Raw genomic sequence first — 23,639 nt, forward strand, 5'->3', positions numbered from 1 at the left:
GTTTAAATTAGAAGGAAAAAATTCTTCCCTGTGAGGGTGAGAGCTGTGGCTGCCCCCATCCCTCAAAGTGTTCAAGGCCAAGTTGGACAGGGCTTGGAACAACCTGGTTTACTGGAAAGTGTCCCTGCCCAGGGCAGAAGGTTGGAACAGGATGATCTTTGAGATCCAACTCAAACCATTCTGTGATTCTAAGTGAGCTTGGCTACCTGTCCAGAACAGGTGGGTAGGGAAGGACCATTTCTACCACTCCCCCTGTGGGCAGGAGCTGATGGTACTGCTCCACAGCCATGACCAAGCCTCTGGCAGGGAATAGAGCCCTACACCCACCTTCAGATCTTTCACCCCCTCCCACTTGCTCCTGGAGAGTAGACCCAGCCCTTAGAGCTCAGGGCCAGCTCTCTCCCTCCCTCCCAGCCTCAGCCCTGAGTCGATGCCCCAGGAGGCAGGAGAGGAGCACCTCAGCCCTGCCCTGCCCCACACTGGGTACACTTGTCTCACACAGCACCTCCCACTGGCACAAAATCACCAGTTCAAGGCCAGAAGCTGAGTGCACCCACAGTTCCATGAGCCACAATGCCCAGAGCAGCTCACCCCCCTCCCCAGGGCACAGGCAGAAAGCATGGGCACAGACGTGCTAGAGGCAGAGTTTATTACACTACGCAGGCTAAGAACCCTGGGCAAGACCCCACACGGGTAAGAATCGAACCAGCTCTTTATCAAAAAGTTAATACTATAGTCAACCCCATTCTCCTTTGGTCATTACAAAGCAAGAGAAATATTAAAGAACAGTATTTATACAGAGAGGGAAGCTGAAGAGATTCTGTCCAGCCCTTTCCCCCCACCCCACTCCCAGCACATTCCGGTGCTCGGTCGTGTCTCTCTCAGGAGCAGCAGAGTATCAAATCTTCACGCGATGTCAGGTTGTCGGGGTTTTATTATTATTGTCATCAATAAAAGCAGTAATTACCAAGAGCTGCCATTCCTGTTCCTCCCCAGGGAAGGTAGAGGGGCAACACCAGCTTCCCCCTCTCTGCCCCCCCGGTGCAGGGGATGGCCGTGCGCACGCGTCCTCTCGCCAGCGCACACACGCAGCACAGCTGGCACGGGCCATGTGGTCTCTGATCCCTCGTTTGTACGCAGTCTTTTAAAAAAAATATTGTATTATAATAATAATATGAATTTCTCTTTCCATTTTGTGTCTTCTGGAAAAAAAAAACCAAAAACCAACCAAAAACAAAACCCCCCCAAAAACAAAACAAAACAAAACCCAAAAAAATCAAAAACAAAACCAAAAGAAGTGTCAATCGTCCGTAAGGTCCTGCACAAAGAGGACTTCCGTGTGGCTGAGTCCGGCCTCCTGCAGCGTGGGGGGGTTGGGCCACTCCTCTGTAGGGAGGCAGGGCAGGACACGGCGAGGGAAGTTGGCCTCAATCTGGAACTTCTCAGGGCTTTCTTTCAAGGAGAACAGGAAGTCGTGGATCACCTGGGAAAGAAGCACAGAAATAATTGCCAGCTAGTGGAGCAGTGACACAGCCACACGGAATCCCTGGCATCTCACAGGGGATTGTTACCAAATTTGCACCATCACTGCATTGTAGATGTGAGACAGCCATTTCCTTGGCACACTTGAAACTGGACTTGTCACAGAGCACCTGGGGAGTGCAGATACTGTTTCTGACTTTTCCTACACCATTATATAATAAGGAACAATGGAATAATAGAACGTTATGTGTTGGAAGGGACCTTCAAGATCATCTAGTCCTACCTCGCCACCATAAGCAGGGACACCTTCCACTAGAAGTCTCAGCTTTTAGGGAGAAGGAAAAAGTTTCTTCCATTTTTTCATCTCTCCCAGGCTGGTGGGACTAGGCCCCACGACACCTCTCCTTACGCAGGAGCAGCTGTGCCTGCTAAGGCTCTCAGCAAAGGTCACCATTTGTCACAGTGCAAGGGAACCAAAGCTTTGTTGAGCCACATGGAAGTCTCCAGACGCCCTCCCTCTGGAATGCCCATCAGCTCTGCCCCAAGCTCACCGTCAGTGACTGTGTGAAGTGGAATCGCCGCTCCACTCTGGAATCGTTAGGCAGCTTGAAAATGATCTTGACGCTCTCCGGGTCATCGGGATGCGGCTCGGGAGGAAGGCATTCCGACTTCCGCTCCTTCTCCTCCTGCAGCGTCTGCAAAGCAAGGAGGGAGCAGGAGCAATGGCCGTGCACTGAACTGACCTTTATGCCCATCCCTGCAGCAGAGCTGCTCCAGGAGGCTCGAGGGACATTCGAGCCCCACGCAAGGCCAGCAACTCCGATGTGACAAGCAATTCCTCCCGCAGGGCACGGCAGCCTCTCCAGCAGCCCCTCTGCTCTCACCTGCCGCCGCCTCTCCTCTGCTAGTTTTTGCTGCTGCACTTCCTCCTCTTTCTTCTTCTTCCTCTCCCGTTCCTCCTTCTTCTTGCGCTCCTTTTCCTGGTCCGCACGTAAGGATGCCAGATATGCCTCGTCCTGCTGCTGCCTCAGGACTTGGGTTTGGTTCCTCTCTTCCCTGCAAACGTGAGTGGGAAGGGGTCAGGGCTAATGGGCCCTAAAGTGAGGGTTTGGTTGGCTGAGGGTAGACCCGAGGGTGCAGGGACAGCCTCAAACTCATAGGAGCACACAGCAAGTAATGACTCGGAGCACCATGAGCTCCCAAAAGGAGAGTTGAGACCCAAAAACAGTTGGGTCCTCATGGTCCCTCACACACAAACTGCTTCTCCAGGGTGGGTGGAACTGAACTCAAAATGCTTCTCAGCCACTGTGGCTCAACAGAGCTGACAGATAGTACAAAAGCAGTGCCCAGGATTTCTGCCTCATACTTGAGACTCTTCCAAGTTTTATCACCTTCAGGTAATTCCTTGCACATTTCAGGAACCAGAACGTGTTACCAGGTTCCCACAGAGACCGTGGGGCAGAGGAGGAGCAGACGGAAGGTGGGATCCTACTTTGGACGCAATCTGCACATCCCTAAGAGTCACGAGGGGCTTGTGAGGCCCCTAGAAAAGCAGCCTGAGCTCATCACAGACAGTCCAGGCAGCAGCACACACTCACCAACCAGCTGCAGACACCAGCTCTCCTGCCTGCAATGCCTTTGCTCCCATTTGGATCCTACTGGCTGCTGTCCAAGCTCTCCCTGCAAAGCTCCAGCACAGCAAAGGTGTGCCCTAACTGCAGAGAACAGAGCACTCACACCCACCTTTCAGTGGTAGGACTGTGTACACAACACATCCATCTCCCTGGCTATAGGATGGCCTGAATTTATGGACTGATGATCCCACTGGGAAGAGGAAAGCCAGGGGCTGTGTTACAGATCAGGAGATGCTGATCTATGTGCCTACACATGGTGTCTGGCAGGAGGAAGGGGACAGGGCAGAGCCTGCCTCAACAAGGTCTGCATGACTGAAGCTCAGGTCCCATCCTACCTTTCCAGGCGTTCAGACACCAGGTATGTCTGGTTGGCATCCATGATGAACATCAGCTGGTTGATGAGGTCATCAGCCTGGATGAGACCTTCCAGCCGCCCAACCACGGTCATCCTGCGATCCTTCAGCATGATCACGGCCAGGAATGGGTACGTGTTCTCCCGCAGGGCCTGGGACACTGGGAACGGCCACAAACATCACTGCCCCCTCCAGAAGGGTCAGCAAGGGGTACAGCACAAACTCTTCCCATCACCACGGGCCAAGGAAAGCAGCTTCCACAGACACTCTCTCCTCCAAGGCAGAAAAGGCCTCAGGCTCTGTTTTGTCAAACTAAACCCTATCAGTTAGCAAAGGGAGGAAGTGCCTTGGAACACATGGACTGAGGGGAAAAAACAAGCTTTCAAGTAACCAAAAAGGCACTTATACTCAAGCAGGAAGGAAGTAAATGGTTCTGAATGTCCATTCAGAATGGGACAAAGCCTTGGATTTAAATGGCAGGATGAGAAACACAGGTCAGACACAGGGAAACACTTGCTAAGGTGATTAGGGATGGCTGGACTTTGGAAGACACTGTTGTGGGGAAGATGGTAATGTCCATTCTGGACATTTCTGAACAAACTTAGGTTGGTATTGTTGGAGCCAGGCTCTGTCTGAAAGAGGGAATGGAGCAGATTGAGGGCTTTAAGTTATTGCTCATGTATGGCTGCTGATCCCTTCCTTAAAGCACATGTAGTACACCATGTAACTTGAGCCATCATTACCAATGGAGCCCTCCAAAGGAAATCAGGGCACCTCACAATCCCTTCCAGCTCTGCTTTCCAGACTGCGACTCCAAAGCACTGCAGCAACGCAACAGCAGCAAGTCAAAGACTTGTCTCTACAGAGAGCCATTCTCTCTAGGTGCCAATAGCTGGGAGCTGAACTGTGGAGCCAAGAGTGACCCAGATTTAGTCCAGAACTCCTGGACCCCCTGCCATGAAACAGGAAGGGTGGAAGGGACACAGGAGGCAAGAAGAGAACTTTGGGAAAAGACTCCAATTACAGCAAAACCTTACCAAAATGCTGTTAGGCCAGGCACCAACAGCTCTAGAAAGACTGAAAGGACCTCACTGTGGACTTTGGAGGAGACACAGAGACTGGACATGAAGATGACTGTCTCAGAAAGAGAAAGAATACATCTAACAAGTTTGTCCTGGCCTCAGGCATCACAGGAGCCAGTGCTAAGGACACAGTTAGTTGGATATTTGTTTCTGCACTCAGTTTATCCCCAGCACACACCCACCAACTCCCATTGACAAGGCACTGAAAGCAGCTTGAATGCCCACAGCAAGGAGCACACAACTAAGACTGCCGGAAACACATGGAACAGAGGTGAAGATCACAATGTATTTGGTGGCCCTGGTGGCCAAACAGGCCCTCTGAGATATCCCACAGAAACCAATATGTATTTCCCCATGCAATCCCAAAATCTCTTGCCTCCTTGCACAGAATCCAACAGTGTGTTTCACACCTGTAAATTTGTCAAAGGGCATCTGGCTTGTTCCAGAGACAAGAGGAAATATGTAAAGCCCACGAGGGACACACTTACCTCTGTATCCCTCTGGTTTATTGGTTGAGCAAGCCCAGAAAAGCATTCTAGTGTTGATAAGGGTGATGACCTCAGGTGCACACAGTGTATTGCTGGGGGATGAGAAGAGACTGTGTGAGTGAAGCTGCACTTAAAGTACAAAGACAACTATTTGGAAAACTCTCCTACCTACCGGCAAAACTCATCTGTGTCTTGGTGGTCATCTCCATGAAGATAAACCAACAGGAAGCGCAGCTCCCGCTTGGCATCATTCAGTGCCTTGGCATAAGAGGACAGGAAGTGAGGTTACAGGGTCTCTGGGCAAGGGGAAAGCAGCACCCACAAGGCTTGTGTGACCCGAGCCATTGCTCTGCCACTAGTGTGGTTTTAACAAAGCAGCAGTAGAGGGTGAACCTGTCAGATGTTCTGAATAAACCCTCGTTTGAAAGGGCTACAGTGGTGCTTTTTCACATCCTCTCAGGATGTGGCTTTGGAGAACGCTGAACTCAGAGTGAAACCAGGTAGGCAACCAAAGGGATAGACACCCCAGCTGCCTTGCCAGACTCAGCCGGCAGTGAAGAACCCTCCTTCACCCCTCAGACTCACAGCAGCCAAGGCTGAGCTTTCCACTTGAGCCTGTACAGGACACAAGTCGCATATCACACCAAATGAAAACTCTACTAAAAAGGTAATGCAATAATGCTGCAGGCCCCCAAAAAAACCCTACGGAAAAATACATCCCTTTTTGCATTTACAGCCTCCGGATTCCACCCGCCCAAGAGCATTTCTCAACAAGAACACAGGATAAGTCTACAATAAGCTCCCTGTTTTACTGGTACTGAGTTTCGGTAGCCTAATCATTCCAGGGTTATTTAAGTTTGGATTCCAGGCAAGATGGAGGAGCTTGGAAGAGCTGTGGAGGCGATGAGCTCCACCTCTGTGCAGCATGGAGCAGACACAAACTCCACATTCTTCCCTGGCACTTGGGAAGCAGTGCTGATCCAACTGTCTGCTGGGACGCACTGCAGAAGGCCCTTCCCTTGGCGAGGCTGAGAGAAGCCGTGGAAGAGGCAGTGTCCATGGAGATATCCCTCTTCTACGGGGAGCACCCCCAGATTTGATATATGGAACACTCATCTCCCAGAATTTCTTGAGGGCTCCCTCTCAATTTTGAGGCCCTGCATTGTTCTGAAGCTGCATTATGATACAAGCCCAGGCAGTCAATCCCAATTTGGTGAACAGAAGGACAGACTCTGGCACAGCATACCAGTTTATAAAAACAAAGGCAGGATTACAAAGAAAAGCCGTCGGCTACAGAGTCACACAGACGGTCGAGGAACAGCCAGAGCAGCTTTGCTTTCCAACTTGGCAGGCTTGGTAAATCATCAAGCCTGGCAGACACTGGTTTTCCAAGACACTTGTTCACTATCTCTCCATTACCCTATTAAGAGAGTTTGGGGACAAATGCTGGGCTTTAGATGAAAAGCAATTTTGCCATGAAGGCCCTGATACCATCTGGCAAAATCCCCATTCTCCACCTCCCCAGGATCTATGCACCAACACGTGACACTGACCTGGCTGTAAGTTCCCTGGTAGAAGACAGGGTGTATCCTCCCATATTTTTCCTCAAACATATGAATAAACGAAATAATGTCACCCACTGGGTCAGTGACCCGACTACGAGGATCAGGGCGTATAAAACGCAGAGCAAACCTAGGAAGGAAGCAAAGGACACTGCAAATTCAACTCACTGACTTTCTGAAGAACAGGTTTTCTTTTCCACAGACAGTCACTGGGATTCATAAAGAGGAAAAAAGTCACAGCTGAGATGCCTGAACTTTTGTAATCTCAATCTAAACTGTCGCCTGCTCCAAACTGATACCACTGCTACAGAAACACCCCCCAGTCACATATCTCATGCCAGGCATCAGCAAGGATCGAAATTCTATGTGATTAAACAGTTTCAACTTCCTCTGAAGCATGAGACGTAAGCCACACCAACAGCAGGCGGTTCAAGGAATTTAGTCAAAGATGGGCTCTTAAAAGCCACATAGTTTTGTCCAGATAACTTTGAAAACTGCATTTCTGCTAATGCAGAACTAACAATTCTGGGGTGCAAAGAGTTGCAGAAAGAGAATATTACACTACCAGTATAATGAAACTGTCATTCCTCTGAGGTTGAAAAAAACTTCACTGAAAGGCAGATATCGGTGTTGTTTAGTTCTACTGATGCACAGAAGATAAAGACCTTTCCAAAGTTCAGTGTAACAGGAAAAGAAAGTTAATACAACAGGGGAAACTGCCAAAGCAGTGCAGACAGCAGGACTGCTGGCTATTTACCCCCTTTATGATTCCCTTTTCCCTTTATCAGTGTAAGGAGGTGAGACGAATTAGCCCCGTGGGGTGGCAAACGGAGAAGAGGAGACAGACACTGAAGGGGAAAAGGCAGAAGCGTTTACAGTTTAAGTTTTGCCAAATAACATCCATGGATTAGGGCAGGTTAACCTGCAGCCCAGCCCAACGGGACACGATTCTGGTGTTTGTACAAGAAAATCAGCCAGCTGGACACTGTTTTGCAATCCCTTTGTGTGGCACTCAGACTGCAAAGTTGCATGGAGTTAGAATTGCAATTAAATACTTCATTTACAGAGCTGCAAGGTGCTCTTTTTCTCTGCAATAAGACTTATTTGTTACTAAACCACGTAGGAACTTTAGAAGGCTAGAGATAATGCCAGTTGAGCAAACAAATGGAAAATCTGCCATGAGATTTAAAGATCCAAGTGACAGAGGTACAGCTGGATCTGAGCTACCATGTGCCTTCATGCAGTCAATGTGAGTCAGCACAAGCAAGTACTTACCTAAATATATCAAGTAATGTGTAATAGGTAAATCGGAATGGAAGCATTATGAAGTAGTAACCCCATCCTAACAGGCCCTGCAATGACAAATAAAGAATTAGAACAGTCTCCACACCTGGAACAGCCCTGCTACAGCAAAGTGCCCACCAGCACCAAGCATCATGTGAGGTATCGGTGTTCCAACCATGGAAAAAAACAGCTCAGCAACAGTTCATGGCTTCAGACATGTCAAATCAAATGTGACTAACGTGGTTCACTCAGAATTCAATGTGACACATCTGAAAACTGGCCTCACTGACTAATGCTTTTGCTCTGTGCTGATTTTCTTAACTATTCAAAAAGATTAACAGCACTGAGTCTTACAGGTGCTCATGCAAATTCATTTGTGAAACATTAATGCAAGTAATTGGTGCTGTATTCTAATTAATACACATTTAAGGGGAGCTCTAATTAGAAAAACATTATCACTGCCAGATGGAGGGGACAGTTCTTTGTTGCAATTGAACTGATCAAAAGGCTTTACCACACCACAGCAAACTGTCTGTGACACAAAAAAAGGTCCTCACACTCAAGTGTGAACTGCCACAGAGAAAGTCTCCGCAGCAGCAACAGAGGCTAAAGGAACAGTTCTACATTTTGTTTTCAGAAGATAAAATATTTAGAAAGGAGGTAACAGCATGCAAAGAAAACAACTCCTTTCCCTGCTTGCAAGTTCTGCTGTTCATGAAGAGTCATCCAAGAAGCAGGACAAAATCCACTGTAAGATAACTTGCCCTTGGCTGTGGCCTTGAGACAACGTAGCTGTAGATCCTGTGGTCGGCTGTATTGACCTGCAACGGCCGCGATGGAGGAGGATTAAAGACACTTGGGACACCCTCTTGCTCATTCAGTCGGTCTTGCACAGCTGCCTTTGACACGAGAAAGAGCAAAGGGAGGTTTCAGACATTTTATCTTTTCTGTACTTTGGACACTAGCGGTGGGTATTCCTTGTCCAGAGCCCCGGAGCACTGAATAAGCACAATTCATGACAAATGGCAACCACCAGTGCTCTTTTCCATACGGAAAGTCTTCTCCACGGCAGCCAGTGTTTGGCTGAAACCTCTCCAGACAAGTGGAGATGCTGCTCTAAAGAGCTACTTGAGTAAACTCAGGGGTGGACAGACTCCTCTTACTGGTAGGGCTTCCCCTCCCCACAGAGGGCTCCATTTAACCCAGGTACTTGGAAACTGCTACAAATCTTATTTCCAGCGGTACCTCTATGTTCCAGTTGTGCTGCTCCAGCGTGTGGCGACACTGGTCCATGGACTCTATGCCAGTCAAGTCCTAAAGAAGGAGAGTAAAAGCAGTTGAGTGCCAGGGAAGTGTTGTATTTTTACTGTTCTTTGCAACACATGAGCAGAGCCGGGAGTTACCACAACACATTACCACAATGATCATTTTTTAAGTGCTCTGCTCTGAGTTTAAGAGCAGAGCAACCTGAGCCAACCCAAATCTGCAAACACATAGGAGGCCTTAAACAGGCCTTTACCCTCTTCCAGCATCAGCCAATTCCCAGTGTGCCCAAGGTATGTTACTACAACTGCACTCAGCACAGCCAAGAGTTTAATGCAATAATGCCCACAGGTTCCACTCTGGAAGGATGTGCTGGGCCAATGCCCTCAAACCACCTCAAACTCAAAATACAGACAAAGCATTTCTGAAAACCCAAGTTAACCATGACTTCACTCACTGCCAGTATAAACAGAGACTAAAACCAAAATGAGCCAAGCACTAGTGAAGGCGGTGTTTCCAGCATCACAGGGGAATCTGCAGTAAAAAATCCAAACCCAGTCCAACACAGACAGGCCCCGAAACAGAAAACACAGTCCAAATACCTGGCAAACTTCAAAGCCACTGGGCAATTTTAACTCTGTATCAATTGGAATTTCTTCACAAGAGATCAAACAATTGTGTCTGTTGTTACAGGAAGCCACATCAACACCTCCTGAATGGAGACAAACCTTTGCTGACGTGAACATCCCTGTCACTGTGCCACAGAAACACATCTCTCTCCACAGTACTTGCTGTAAGGTGTCTGAACAGACATTTTCCTTGCTTCCTTTAGAAGCCCCTGAGGCACTGTTGACAGGCTGACCATTTAAAAATGCACAGAATTGGCTTTTTTACTGGAGAAGGATGGCATATCTATTCCCTTCCCTGCCCCCATTCATACATTCCACATGCTATTTCCACCCAAGTAACACAGTGAACAAATGCCTTATTCAATCTCTGGCTCAGTTCAAACTTTTGAGCATTTCTTGGCTTCTTTGTCACTAAGTCTCCACAGAGCACCACCTTCTCCCCAATCTCCTGGGTAAAAATCATTGTTTCATTCCACTGCACAGAACCAACCAGACTGTTTAAAGCATTGCTAACTGTGACTGCAGTAGCTCAGAAAAAAGCACTTCAAAGTCACTGCCCACTGGTGTATAAATATTTATTAAAAAGTAAGTCTGCAGCAAGCCTTGCAAGGGAACACTACAGAATTGGATTTCATAGAAGAAATGAAGCTCAGTGAACTCAGCTGTTGCTGCCAGAACACCTTTAATTATAACTCAGCTTCAGGATTTAGTGTTTTAGTTTAGTTACCTTGCTTTAAAGACGTGCTTCAGAGTAAAATTTAGGTTTTGTATGGTGACTTTATTCTTATTTTCTTCTGACTTTATTTATTTTTCTAACCTTCCTACAGAAGGCACTTAATTGCCTTTTTAGGCACCTGCAATTTACTCAATTAATTGATTTTACAATGGAGTCACAACGTGTGTATTCCAAAGCCTTGAAAAACCTTCTGATTGCCATTCCTCAACACCCTGGAAATTCTGCTGGTGGTTGCAAAGTTTACAAGATTCAGAAGCTCATTCACACCTTTGTTTCTAAACGCAGGGATTATCTCAGCACTAATAACATGACTGAGCAATCCCTCCTTTTTAAATTATGCAAAACACTTCAGCAGTTTTAGGTCAAAAAGCAGCAGAACTATCAACAAGCATTTAACCAGCACTGAATCACTGCAGCATTTGCAAGACCTCCTGAGCTCCACAGAGACACCACAACCAGTCAACCTCACCCTTCCCAACCATCATCCCTCACCAGGCAGCTGCTGGTCAGATCTCAGTCTGAGAACACGAGTTCTCCAGGGAGATGAATTTACCCTTTTTTTCCTTAGCATCTTAATTGAGTGGCTCTCAACACAAAGCAGAAGTGACAAAACCACCCCGAGCACACAGTGCACTCGCATCCTGAGCACTCCCACCGCTCATCTGATCAATGAAGCTGCACAATTAAACACTGCAGGAAAAAATTGCCTGTGCAAAGACAGTTTTTAAAAACCCAGCATCCCGTTGACTGTTACTCTGACAGGCTCTACAGGACACAGCACGGTTCAGAACAACCCGCACCCCACGCAAGGAGCGGCAGGACAGTTCAACTGTCAGCTCAGACAACCCTTGCTGGCAAACACCGATACTGGTCATTATCACCCCAAAGACATTCCTACTGCTGTCCCAGGACCTTCCAAGGCGCTGCTTCACCTCAGTTATGGAAACAGATCAGAAACTTGAAACACATCCTTTCCACTGCACCACTTAACAGCATTTCTGGTGAACCTTGTTCAGCTGCAAACTGAGTTATGCACATGTCAAAAGAGCACGTTCTTAGTATTATCAGGGCTAAGAGAACAAACAATATCTTCAAACCTTGCTGCTGGTCTCCTCCTCACTGGGGTCTCTCAGCTGCCTCAAAGAGCACATACATAATACAGACAGTAAGTAATAAAAAGATAAAGTCTCCAGTAGTTAAAACGAGTCCTGTTAAACCAGCACCCTCAAACCTTCAAATAGACGTAGATCCAAGCTCAAGACAGTGGCTAATATTTAGAAAACAAAATATTAAGTTCCACAAATGCCAGGACAGTTCGATAGTGCCTTCTCAAATACCACTCAAAGCAGAGTGAAGCAGCTGCTGGAGAGAACCATTTCCATCTCTCACCTTTGAGACTGCCCAGAATCTTCTCAATACTCAAGTAGTGGAAAGTACAATTCCATGCTCCAGAAGCAGAAGGAATATCCTGGAGTGGACAAAGGTTGTAAACTGGACTTACGAAACTGTTGCCTCTGCAGATACACTCTGATGTTGAAACAAAGCACGAGATGCAAATCCACAGGACTAACTGGCACTGCTCTTACTTCCCAACCCACTGCCAAATTCCAGAGAATTATGTTTCCAAGGGTAAAGAATACCTGACTTCAAACTGGAAAAAAAGCCTTAACCAAGAGTTTCTCGTTGTATTTTACAGCAAATGCCTCTATGAGGGTTTTGATCGATACACTGAGCAGGAAAGATGCTGGAGTTTCATGTTTCCTCTTTCCCTTAAATCAGTCATACCCAGCCCTGAGCATTCTGTTTTTGCCAGCTGAAGTCAGAGATGGTATCTTGAGTGCCAACTCTTTCCTTTGCAAATAACACTCCATTACTTTACATTAGCATATTATAACATCAGACATCAGCCAAAGTGTAATGGGCACAGATCAATAATCAGATCCCACAAAAGCTGCTCCGCTGTTTCTTCCATCTCCCAAAAGAACTGTATCTCCACAGCTTTCTTAAACTGCTCACATCAAACTTCTCTCTACCGATGTCAAGACAGCAAAGTCTTAGATGAAAAATTTAGATGCTTTTATTCCTTTACATTATTATCCAATGTTCGAGCAGCAAATGGGAGACTGAAAGCCTGCAAGAGGCTTTGTTGCTTTCATTTCATGTTTATCCCAGTTCTCTCTCCCTACTGGTTTTTTTTTTTTTTCACTAACCTGCCCCAGCAGGGTGCAGACAACTGCCCTATTCCAGCCCTGCCCACAAGAAGGAAGCTGCTGGTTTCAGCATTCTGCCAGCCAAGCCGTTTGTAGAGCACTACAGAACCCATCACACACATCAATGGAATTAATGCAGAGCAGGCACTAACACAGGACTGTGCCCAAAGGCTCAGGCCACGACAGGAATGCTGGGACTCACCTTTGCCTGGGAAGGAGCCATTTCCAGCAGAAGTAGGGTAAACACTTTAGGGTAACAGCATCTTCACCCCCACAGCTGTTTGCTGGGTGAATGGCAGCTCTTGCTCCATGCTTCCCTCTGACTCTCCATTTAACTGAGGGCCTTCTGCTATTCCTTACCTCATCTCTGTTATCCTCCCTTCTTTCCCAGTCTGCTCTCCTGCTTTAGTCACACTGCAGTGGCACATAACCTTCTATGGAAGTACAATGCTCTGCCACCACGGAATATTGTATAAATTACTTATGATGGTACATCACAACAAAGTGTAAAGTTATCTTTGAAAACAGTGAAGTGTTCCCTGAAAAGACAGTAGGGATCCCTGAAGGGTTTCCCAGCTGACTGCAGCAGTGTTCTGTAGCAATGTACAAATTATTTTAGTGAGATTTTTCCATCCTCTCCTAACACTAAATGCTCTTTAACAGACTCCCAAGAAAAAAAACCCTCTTCCAGGTGGACTGATTTAATTCTAAGGGAACAAGCAGGACCACACACCTGAGTCCCTTTCAGCCAGGTGTGAAGTATCAGAGAAGGAATCACCAGCGGAGCCTGTGAATAGCAGAGCCCTGGTGAAAGGTGATCCCACATACCCCCAGGGACAGAAGAAGAAGGATCCAAGCCTTCTGGACCACAGCTTTCACATCAGGCTCAGGACAGCAGCTGTCTCCTAACTAAAAAATGTCTCCCCTTTACAGCCTGAGGAGCTCTACCTCAAACCAGGATTGGACAGGCAGCTGGACTAAAGCATGAATCCTTCCTTCTGCCTCCTTCTCCTCCCCCCCAGTCCATGGCAACACCAGGTAGCATTGGGAAACAGGATTCTTCAGTTTCACAGCTGCCCACAGGGGTTTGAAAATAGCAACAGGGGCACTGGTGAGAGCAGCTGGTCCTATCTGTCCAGATTCTGCGCATTCATAAGTACTGGGATAGCTCACAGCAAAAGAATGGAAGCTGGGAATGGGACCTTTGGCGTATCTGTAAGTGCTGCACAAACCTCACCTCCCCACCAGGCAGCACTGGGACAGCAATGGTTAACACTGCTCCACTCCCTTGGCCTGTATTTAACTTGACTGCCCAATCTGCAGTAAAGATTTGGAGGCGATATGTGTAAAACAAGTTTCCTCACAGGTCCAGTCATGGGAAAACACCTCAGTGTTTTAATTCACTAATTAACTCAGGGGGTTGTGAATTCGCCTGACTCAGAGGCAAAGGCTTGGCATGTCCCTGTCTGGAATGAAGAACAGCTGCACCATCTCACCTGGGGAAGGCAGGGCCGGATGCCTCTGGAGGCCCTTTAAGCCCTACAAATCCACAGTTACATCACACCAAAAATCCAGAGCAAGGCCTTAAAAAAAATAACAAATATAAAGCAACAAAATCAAACAAAACACTCCTAAAAGTAAACCCTGTCTCTGTAAGAGAACCCTGCAATCCAAGAGACACCATGTGATGTCCTACAGCTCAGAAACAAACATAGGACACCTGAAGGTAATTTTCATTGCTCAGCACGTTTAATTACTCCTCACTGAGCAAACCTAAGTATTTCAGCTGCCCAGAGCTGTTTTCTCCCCAATAAACCACATCTGCAGATTGGTTTTATGATCACCCAGCTGCTGCACGGCCCCGAGGCCTCGGCACACCAGAGGTTAAGCGACTCAGCCCGTGTTGTGCAGCAGATACAGATCAGATCATTACAGTCTCCAGTGGCGTTACCAAACCGTGAGGGGCAGGAACGACGTTCTCAGTAACCACATTCACAGAAACGCGCTGGACAACCCTCCCGAGGTGACAGAAAACGCTCTCCCGCTGCGACAAGGGACTTTTTCATACTAATTAAACCGGTCGGGACTTACCGAGGAGTTCTTCCCGTGGGGGGTTTATTCAGCAGCCACTTCCCGCCTGCCCGGGTGGCGATGACAGAACGCTCCCGATGAAGCACTCGGGGCACGGGAGTCTCACTCGCTCCCGCCAGCACCGGGACCACAGGTCTCTCTCCTCTCTATCTCCCCTCAGGCCCGGTGTGACACCCCCGCACCGGCGGGGTGGCTCCAGGACGGGCCTACCCGGCTCTGTGCGCCCCGTACCCCCCAGCGCCGGCGGGGCGCGCCCAGCCCAGCCCGTTCCGTGCCCATGCACCGCCTCCTGCGCTCCCGCCGGCCGGCGCGGGCCCCCCCGGACGCGGCACCTGGAACTGCAGCAGCTTCTCGGTCTGTTCCGCCGTCAGCTCCCGCTCCTCAGGCGCCGCCATTTTGCCGCCGCCTCTGACCCGCCGCTCCGTCACTCTCCGGAAGTGACGACGCCCGCCCGCACTTCCGCCCCGGCGCGGCGCCGCGCGGCCAATGGCTGTTTATCGGCCGGAGCCGCTCGGCCACGTTCCGGAGACACCCGAACGCCTCTAGGGCTCGTCCGGAAACGCCCGAATCCCATCGGCGGGGTTGGCCGCGCTCGGGTGTTCCCGGCGGGCGTCCGAAGAGTTCCGAAGTGTGCCGAGCGGTGCTCGGGTGTTCCCGGCGGGCGTACGAAGAGTTCCGAGTGTGCCGAGCGCTGCTTGGGTGTTCCCGGAGCTGGCTGGGGATGGGGAGGGTCTGCTAGTGGCTGTGGGAGAGGGCTCTGAGCCCGAGAGGGCGGGGGGTATGAGCCGGAGACCCTCGGGAGCTGGTTGTGTTCCCGTCACCGCGGGGGCTGCCGGACACCGGGTGGGCCCTGCCCGGTACCTCTGGTCCCGGCCGAAGGGTCCTGCCCAGCACTCCCCGTGCCCTGCGCCCAAGATGGCGGCGGCCGCCAAGATGGAGGGGCCCTTGAGGGGCCCCCGCTCCCACCCGCAGCCACGAGCCCCCGTGTGCGGAACCGGCGCGGCAGAACCGCGGCCAGCCGAGCCCCGGGCGGAGCAGCTGGGCAGCCCCGGCCCGCCGTGCCCGCTGCAGGTGGCGGGGAGGCGGGACGCGACCGCGGGGCCGCCCCGGCGCTGATGTCAGCGCGGCCGCTCCGCCCGCCGCCGCAGTGACAGTGGCGGCTCCGCCCGGGCGCAGTCGGGCCCAGCCCAGACGAGCCGCGCAGCCGGAGCGGGAGCGGCGCGGGCGGGCCGGACATGGCCGACGACTTCGGCTTCTTTTCCTCGTCCGAGGGCGCCGGCGCTGAGGAGGACCCGGCCGCCGCCTTCCTGGCCCAGCAGGAGAGCGAGATCGCGGGTATCGAGAACGACGAGGGCTTCGGGCCGACCGACGGCGAGGCGGCCGCCGCCCCGGGCGGGCAGACGGCCCCACCGGAACAGAGTGAGCGCCGGGCGGGCACGGCCGCGGGGACCGCCCGGCTGCGGCCCCGGTGGGCACGGGGCACTGCCACCCCCGTGGGGTAACGGGAGGCTGTGCCCCCTCCTGCCCCGAGGGTGGGGAAGGGTCCTCCGGGCCGCGCGCCCGCGGGGCTGAGGTTCCCCGTGGGACGCGCAGCACCCCCCACGATGGGCGATGGAGTCTGTGCTGCACCTCACGGGTAGGGGATGAGGGGTCCGGGTGGGCCTGGCTGGCAGCCGGCAGCAGTAAGGGCTGTCTGCGCCTGTGCTTGGGCCCAAAGGACTTCAGAACATCGGGATATGGCGTGAATCCTGAGCTGGGATGTGCTGGCCGTGGGGCGATTTTTCTCCCATGTGCCCAGGCTGGGTTCCCCGGGTTGGATGGACTCCCATGTCCATGTCTCAATGCCCCCAGCTATGGCAATGTAGGAGGCATCCAGGCGGAACTGAGGAGCAGTGACAGCCTTGTCACTGTCCCCGCAGACAGAGAGCCCTTTGGAGTGTAAAATGGAAGAAATTCCCATTGGGAACATCGTGGTCGCAGGCCCTGTAGATAGAATGTGCTAATCCTCATCTCTTGCCTCCAGTGTGCAGGGGTCAGTGGTCTGCTCTCGGCACAGGCATAGGGATGCTCTGATTCCTTCCCCTTCCACTTCAGCCCCACAAAGTCTTCTCGTGCTGGCTGTGGAGCAGTGGTTTTACTGCTGTGCACACAGGGCCGTGGAGGCAGATCTGGGCCTGGAGAGATGTTGACAGCCACAGTGATAAATGCAGTCAGACAGGCTGGAGCTGGGTGTAGTCGTGGGGTTGAGCACCATGGGGCAGAGCTGCACTGTGGCTGTGCCTGCAGCTGTCTGGCCAGGAGAAGGCCTGTGCTGGTCACTGGGGAGAGCTTAGGGCCTGGAGTGTGACTCCTTCAAAGCCTCTTCTCTCCCAGCAGCAAAGCCCACTGCCTGGGGCTGGCATTGTGATGCTGGTGTGCAGCTCTCTGGGGCTGTCAGTGGTGCCTCATTCCCAGCCCTGACCTTGCAGGTCATCCCAGGTGGCCTCTCAAGGACCTTGGCCTGCATCCATGCCCTCCTCTCCTGGGGGAGCACATGGAGTATTTCCATGGGCCCTGTCCCTGGAGAGTTGTCTCAGCAGTCAGCCAGCAGCTTCTGTGTCCATCAGCAGCCTCTGCAGGTGGGAGTTGGTCACGTGTTTCTTCAGTCAGAGCAGCAGCCTGTGTCCATGCCTGGAAGTTTCCCTAATCTTCAGATAAGATAAAACACCAGTGAAAACACCATAAAGACATAAATGCCTGGAGAGGCTTGTGTGGGAGAGCGGGAGGTGCTTGCTGGATCCCACCAAGGACAGGGCACTGTTGGAGTGTTGTGGACAGGTGTGCTGGGCTGGAAATGGCACAGACAAATTCCCAGGAACTGATTTGCTTCAGTTTTCATGAACGCTAGCCCTACTGAGATTACCTGCACCTGCCATAGTTGTGTTCTTTCTCTCTTCCTTTTTCTCCAGCTGGTTTCCAGAATGGAGGAGCCACTGTCAACGGAGATGTGTTTCAGGTGAGAGCTCAGCCCTTCCCTGGCCCAGGGCTGCTAAGGGAAATTGGGTGGGTGTGGGGCCAGCACTCTGCTGCTCTGCCCCCAGTTTTGACTGGAATTTGCTATCCAGCTGCAGAACAGCTACGGTGTTCCTGGAAAGGTCTGGGTCTCCTGGGGGAGTCCTGGCTGCTCCATTCTCTTTGAAGAGAAGATGTGTCCCACCTGCCATGACCTGCCCCACATCTGTTTGCAGGTGGCCTGTGCCATGAAGGAGTGCCTGGGCCCTAAGAGCAGGTGACAAATCCTCCATTCTCCATGGAAGGCCCCTCTCTTCAGCCTGGGTAGCTTCTGGAGATGTCTGGGGCAGGCAGGAGCATCTCTTGGCAGAGGCCAGAGCCAGGGCAGGGCTGCCATGGAACACATGCTTTGCTGTCTTGGCAGCATCTCCCATGAAAAACTTGCCCCATGGCCAGAGGTGTTGGGGGGAGCCCACCTGTGTCTCAGCTCCCTCTGGGAGCCCAAAGCCCAGCTCTGCTGGCTACAGGAGATGCTTTGCCAGCATCTGACAAGTCCTTCACCTCACTTGGTGCCCAGCAGTGGGGTGTCTGCACAGCCCGTGCCTGGCTTACAGGTTGATAATCACATCAGTAATGGGACAGACTTAATTAGATTGGGGATCTTGGAGAAAGATGTAATCCCATTGCTGACCTCGGTGTCAGCATGACTGGGCATCCTGGCCAGGAAGGTGTTATGGGAGGTGCTGAGCCAGCACCTCCAAGGCCTGGTGGGGCCGTGTGGGCAGCTCGGCACAGGAGCGAGGGAAGCAGCTAAGTCCTGGGGCTGCCTTGGCCCTGCTGAGAGACAGGGAATCCCTGGGAGTGTGTCCCAAGGCCAGTGGCTGTCCTGTGCTGTGGGGCTGCCCAGAGGATGCAACAGCTGTGATGGCAGTGAGTGGCAAGGCTAGGACGGGAACGCTGGGAATTATTTTTGGGTGACACGGCTTGAGGCTGGGAGCTGGAACAGCAGCTTGAGCAGCGCTTTGGGGACCCTGTCCCAGATGTCCCAGGCCATCACCCTTCCTACCTCCAATCTTGGCTTGTCAGTGCTGGGAGTGTGGAGTCCTGATCCCTGCCAGCTGTCGGAGGTGGCTGGGCTGGGCTGTGGGAAGAGCTGGTGCTGATGGCAAGTGCTCATGTCCTGCAGGAGTCCAATGGCCCCACGGATGCCTACGCAGCCATAGCCAAGGCTGACCGGCTGACCCAGGAACCCGAGAGCATCCGCAAGTGGAGGGAGGAGCAGAAGAAGCGCCTGGAGGAGCTGGGTGAGGACCCAAGGCCGTGTGTGGCTGTGCTTGTGGCGCCTCATGATGTGGCAGTTGGGGCCCTTGGGTCCCTCACCTGCTGCATCCCAGAGAGGTGTCTTGTGCCCCTACCAAAGATCTACGGTCCTTGGAGCAGTGGGGCCTTTTGGCCAGTACAGTGGGGACAGGTCTCAGTGGCTGCAGCTGCCCTGCCTGCTGAGGGGCTGCCCAGCACACCCAGTGGGTGCCAGCCTGGCTGATGGGTTCTGTCTCACTCTGACCTTAGATGCAGCATCGAAGGTGACTGAGCAGGAATGGCGTGAGAAGGCCAAGAAGGACCTGGAGGAGTGGAACCTCCGTCAAAATGAGCAGATGGAGAAGAACCGGGCAAACAACAGGTATGTCGGGGTCAGCATGACCATTAGACTATGATGGGAGCTGCTGTTCAGCCAGGTCTGCCTTCCTGGGTAGTCTGGGGGCCTTTTTCCTCACAGTGGGGCCGAGCCCTGCAGGGATGGAGCTTTGCCAAGTAAGGGGAGAGGCCCCAGGGCTTGGAGTGGCTCCAGTGGCTATGCAGAGCCACCCTGGCTGGGACCACACTGGGATCACCCTGGGATCTCAGTGCCTCCTGCCCGTGCATGGGTCTTGCAGGGGGGCAGGGTTGGGCTCCAGGTTCTCCTGGTGCTGTGATGTGTGGGTCACACTCTTTGGGTGGACTAACCCCCTCTGTTCTCTCTTTCTAACCCTCTGCCTGCCTGTCGCTCCGCTCCGCTCTCTCTCTCTCTGTGCCTGGGGTAGGATCGCTGACAAAGCCTTTTACCAGCAGCCGGACGCCGATGTCATTGGCTACGTGTATGTGCCTCTTACACACCGTATCCTGCCCCACAGGCTTTGGGGGTCCCTGCCCCAGCACTGGCTGACCAGCCAAGGGGAGGGGCGTGCTGGGAGGTCCTGGGCTCTGATGAGGTCCCAGAGGGAGGACAATGCAGCTGAGTGTCTCTGAACGGTAGAGTCTTAGGAGGCAAGTGGAGCTCCTGGAAATGCCCCTGTGGGAGCTGGTTGAAGAGGCAAAGCTGTGGGCTCTTAAGCCTTTTTGGGGCTGTTGGGGGATGGAGAAGTCTTGGGAGCACATGGATATCCCAGCACCGCTGGATTAATGATGTCTTGGGTGAGTGCAGCCAACAACAGCCTTGAGCATCCTGTGTCTCTGGCTCCTAGAGGACACTGAGCTCATTGTCTGGAGCAGGGGATAGGAAGCAGGGACACAAAGGGAGAACCTCCTTGAAAAGGGTTCTGCCAGTGACAACCCTCAACGTCTCTGCAGGGCATCGGAGGAAGCATTCCTGAAGGAGTCCAAGGAGGAGACCCCAGGCTCTGAGTGGGAGAAGGTGGCCCAGCTGTGTGATTTCAACCCCAAGAGCAGCAAGCAGAGCAAGGATGTCTCGCGGATGCGCTCGGTGCTCATCTCCCTGAAACAGACGCCCCTGTCCCGCTAGCTGTGCCTGGCACAGCCGGGAGCACTGCGGGCACGGCCGGGATCACCGAGTCGGGTGGCTCCAGGGGCCAGCCCAGGACAGGCCTCCCACTGCCTGCTCCCTGGTCTGCACCTCGGCTGTGCTCGAGTCACTGGTTGTAACTCTCCCCATGGTTTTCCTTTGCTTAAAAGGTGCATCGGTCTCTTTTTACACTTATTTATAAATCACTGTGGCATTTCCCTGGGAAGCGGCACTGGGTGGCAGAGCTGAGTTAAGGAGGAAGCCCTGGCCCAGGGTCTGCAGGAGCCTGGCTGAGTGAGCAGGGAATATCTCACCCTGTGTTCCCACCTCACCCCTGTGCTGGGAATAAAACTGCCTGTGGCTGTCCTGGCAGCCCTGTGTTCAGGCCTCGGTCCTATCCCTGAGGCAGGGATCCCAGTGGGGTCCAGCCTGGTTGTGCACCCCAAAAAGCTGATGGGGTTCCAGCGTCAGTGTCCCATCTGTCCTGCAGTCCTGGCAGTACAGCGCTGCAGGGCACTGGAGAAGGGCCAGGGGTGAGTGTGCAGGAAGTTTTCTGTCCCTCTCTCATGACCACCAGCAGTTGGGAATGTGGGATGCCAGGCTTTGAGAGCCCTTGGCTTTGCTCTGCTCCTTCCTCTGCTACTAGAAGGAGAGACGGAGGCTATGTGGTTGCAGGGAAGGAGGTAGGAAGGTCCAGCTGCTGTGGGGCAGGTCAAGCTCTCCCAGCTTCCTAACCCAGGACAGAGGGTTGGGCAGAGTTCTGGTGCTGGGGCTTGTCCTGTCCGTGAGAACAACCTGCACATCTGTCTGCAGCTGCTCTGCCCCCTGGCTTTGCCCACCTAAGGTATCGTGGGGAGATGCCTCAGTCCCACTCCCCGCCTGAACACTGGCTTTCTCTCCTCTGCATGGCAGGGCTGGCACCAGCCCTGGGAACCTGCACAACTCCTGAGTAGCAGGAGAGGGACAGCCTTGAGCTTGTGCCCTGCATCTGGGAGCTTGGAAAGGGCTTGCAGCAGCTGGGGGGACATGGAGCAGAGGCCACAAAACACTTGAGCCTCACTGCAGGGCCCTGCTCAGCTGGAAATCAAGTGTGCAGAGCTGTCCTGCCCTGAAGTTGTGGCTCCAGAGACAGGAATGTCACCTGTGCTGCTGCTGCAGCCATCAGGGGGATAGTAAGGCACCTGTGGCTCTGGGGCACAGGCTTAGCAGTGGGCTGGGAAGGGAAATGGGTGCATAGGGAGTCACTTGGTGTTGTGTGTTGGGATTGTGCCCTTCTGCCCATAGAGCTGATCACTCCTGCCTGGTCTCCCTGCCCTCCAGCATGCGTAGGCACCTCTGCTGTGCTGCAGGACACCTTGGGACTTGGCTGCCTGCCTCTGCCTTTCCCTGCAGAGCAGTGGGAAGCACCTCTGGCTGCTTCTGGGGGGACAGTGTGCCCCCCATCCCATGCTCTGTTCCTCCAGGCCCCGCAGGCAGCCAGGCCCCTGGGTCCCCCAGTTGCCGTGTGCTCCATGTGAGGCCGGGGCAGCTCCCGGGGAGCCGTGCCCACAGCTGTTCTACATCCCCTCGGCTTTGGTTTCTGTGACTGTCCAAATTATCTGTTACAATAAACCGACATCTCCAATCCTGTGGGGCACTGTCATCTGTGTGTTAGGGACACACACGCTGCATTCAGGAGAACCCACAGCCATGAGGCCTCCTGCGGGAAGGATGGGGCTGGAAGAACAGCATATCCTACAGGAAAAAACAGGAGTGAGGGGAGGAGAATGCTGAAGCAGCAGCACATCCCAGAGAACTCAGCCAGGCCCTGTTTTGGAATCATGAGTTCCCAACTTGTTTTCACAGGGAGTTTCATCTCTCATGCCCTGTTTGCATCACCACAGCTCCAAGGCAGCTTCCCTACACTGCTTACTGTTGTGGTTTCTCAATGCTCTGCAATCCAGTATCAGTCACAATCTTGCTGCAATTCACCTTATTACTCACCAGTTGCAATCGAACAGGTCACACATCCTCCCCAGACTGCTCCCCCGCTGCTTATGGACTCTGTCCTGCCAAGACCAAGCCATAAACAGCTGTTCCTTCCTAGCTGGGCAGCTCATTTCTCAAATGCTGGTGCACTGCCTGACTAAAGCCACACCTCAGTGCAGACCACGACCCAGAGGATGTGATTTTAACAGGCTGTGACAGCACCAAGCAGGGACAAGAGTTCTCACAGGGGTAATGAGCCTTAGTGTCACAACGTTGGTGTTGCAGGATAAGCCCTCAAGGAATCAAAAAAAAGCCACGGCCCACATTTCAGGATAATCACAGAGTGTATTCACCCCATTTCCAGTGCTCTGGACTACAGAGCCTCTCCAGCAGTGGCTCCACCAAGACATCACGACAGTCCCTCAGAAAACTCCATCCACAGCCAGGATCCATCCCGGGGTGGTGGGTGCTGGCCAGCGGCCGCAGCTCCTCTCCTGCCCGAGGTCACTGTCTGGATTTCAGGGCCGTGACCACCATGCCCCCCAGCAGGGCCGCGAAGGTGAAGCCCTGGGCCAGGATACGCGCCCGCATCATCAGCTGTGACCCGCGGGTGTTGCCCCTCTTGAAGCAGATCAGGCCGTAGGTCAGGACGCCGACGGTGCACAGGCAGCCTGGGGAAAGGACGAGGCTGTGAGCGAGGAGCAGCTCCCCCCGCGCTTCCACAGCACCCCCACACCCGGGCCGTGCTCGCCCGGGGGGCAGCCGGGCCGGGGCTCATGAGGGACCGGCTTCTCACCGGCCCGCACCGCCCCGGCCCTCGCCCCTCACTCAGCACCGTCACCCCCCGTCCCGCCCTCACCGAGGGGCACGAGGGGGTTCTCGCGGGTCTTGCGCAGGAACTTGTCCCCGAATCCCTCCTCCCTGAACGCGGGTAGCATGGGGCGATCGAGCGGCGGTGGCGGCCCGGCCGCCATGGCCAAGGTGACAGCCGCGGCCCCTCCCGGCTGCCGTACCCCCGCCCCGGCGCAGTGCATGCCGGGGGTTGTAGTCCGCTGTAGCTCACACCCCGCGTGGCTCTGAGGTCGTG

The 23,639-nt window shown here is 52.9% G+C and overlaps 3 protein-coding genes across 7 annotated transcripts; 1 reads left to right on the forward strand and 2 right to left on the reverse strand.

The window, feature by feature from the left end:
- Positions 1-632: 632 nt before the first annotated feature.
- FAF2 (Fas associated factor family member 2) lies at positions 633-15,781 on the reverse strand. 4 transcript variants are annotated; one of them, XM_032702798.1, is made up of 11 exons: positions 15,147-15,781; positions 9,131-9,199; positions 8,650-8,784; positions 7,877-7,953; positions 6,593-6,731; positions 5,212-5,297; positions 5,040-5,131; positions 3,452-3,629; positions 2,367-2,538; positions 2,034-2,177; positions 633-1,483 (listed from the first exon to the last, which is right to left on the reverse strand). In XM_032702798.1, the coding sequence occupies exons 1-11, from the start codon at positions 15,207-15,209 to the stop codon at positions 1,301-1,303; spliced, it is 1,338 nt and encodes a 445-aa protein (XP_032558689.1). In that variant the 5' UTR covers positions 15,210-15,781; the 3' UTR covers positions 633-1,300. The 4 variants fall into 4 exon arrangements, with proteins under 4 accessions (XP_032558689.1, XP_032558690.1, XP_032558691.1 ...); XM_032702799.1 differs by lacking the exon at positions 15,147-15,781 and adding an exon at positions 14,815-15,020; XM_032702800.1 differs by lacking the exon at positions 15,147-15,781 and adding an exon at positions 14,220-14,784.
- A 179-nt stretch (positions 15,782-15,960) lies between these two features.
- Positions 15,961-22,212, forward strand: CLTB (clathrin light chain B). 2 transcript variants are annotated; one of them, XM_032702803.1, is made up of 6 exons: positions 15,961-16,233; positions 17,763-17,809; positions 18,992-19,109; positions 19,375-19,486; positions 19,887-19,940; positions 20,413-22,212. In XM_032702803.1, exons 1-6 carry the CDS (start codon positions 16,050-16,052, stop codon positions 20,582-20,584), a joined length of 687 nt encoding a protein of 228 aa, XP_032558694.1. In that variant the 5' UTR covers positions 15,961-16,049; the 3' UTR covers positions 20,585-22,212. The 2 variants fall into 2 exon arrangements, with proteins under 2 accessions (XP_032558694.1, XP_032558695.1); XM_032702804.1 differs by lacking the exon at positions 19,887-19,940.
- A 665-nt stretch (positions 22,213-22,877) lies between these two features.
- Positions 22,878-23,573, reverse strand: HIGD2A (HIG1 hypoxia inducible domain family member 2A). Its single transcript, XM_032702927.1, has 2 exons — positions 23,412-23,573; positions 22,878-23,223 (listed from the first exon to the last, which is right to left on the reverse strand). Exons 1-2 carry the CDS (start codon positions 23,524-23,526, stop codon positions 23,057-23,059), a joined length of 282 nt encoding a protein of 93 aa, XP_032558818.1. The 5' UTR covers positions 23,527-23,573; the 3' UTR covers positions 22,878-23,056.
- Positions 23,574-23,639: the final 66 nt, after the last annotated feature.

This window comes from Chiroxiphia lanceolata, chromosome 15 (genome assembly GCF_009829145.1).
Source record: "Chiroxiphia lanceolata isolate bChiLan1 chromosome 15, bChiLan1.pri, whole genome shotgun sequence".
NCBI classification, from domain to species: Eukaryota; Metazoa; Chordata; class Aves; order Passeriformes; family Pipridae; genus Chiroxiphia; species Chiroxiphia lanceolata.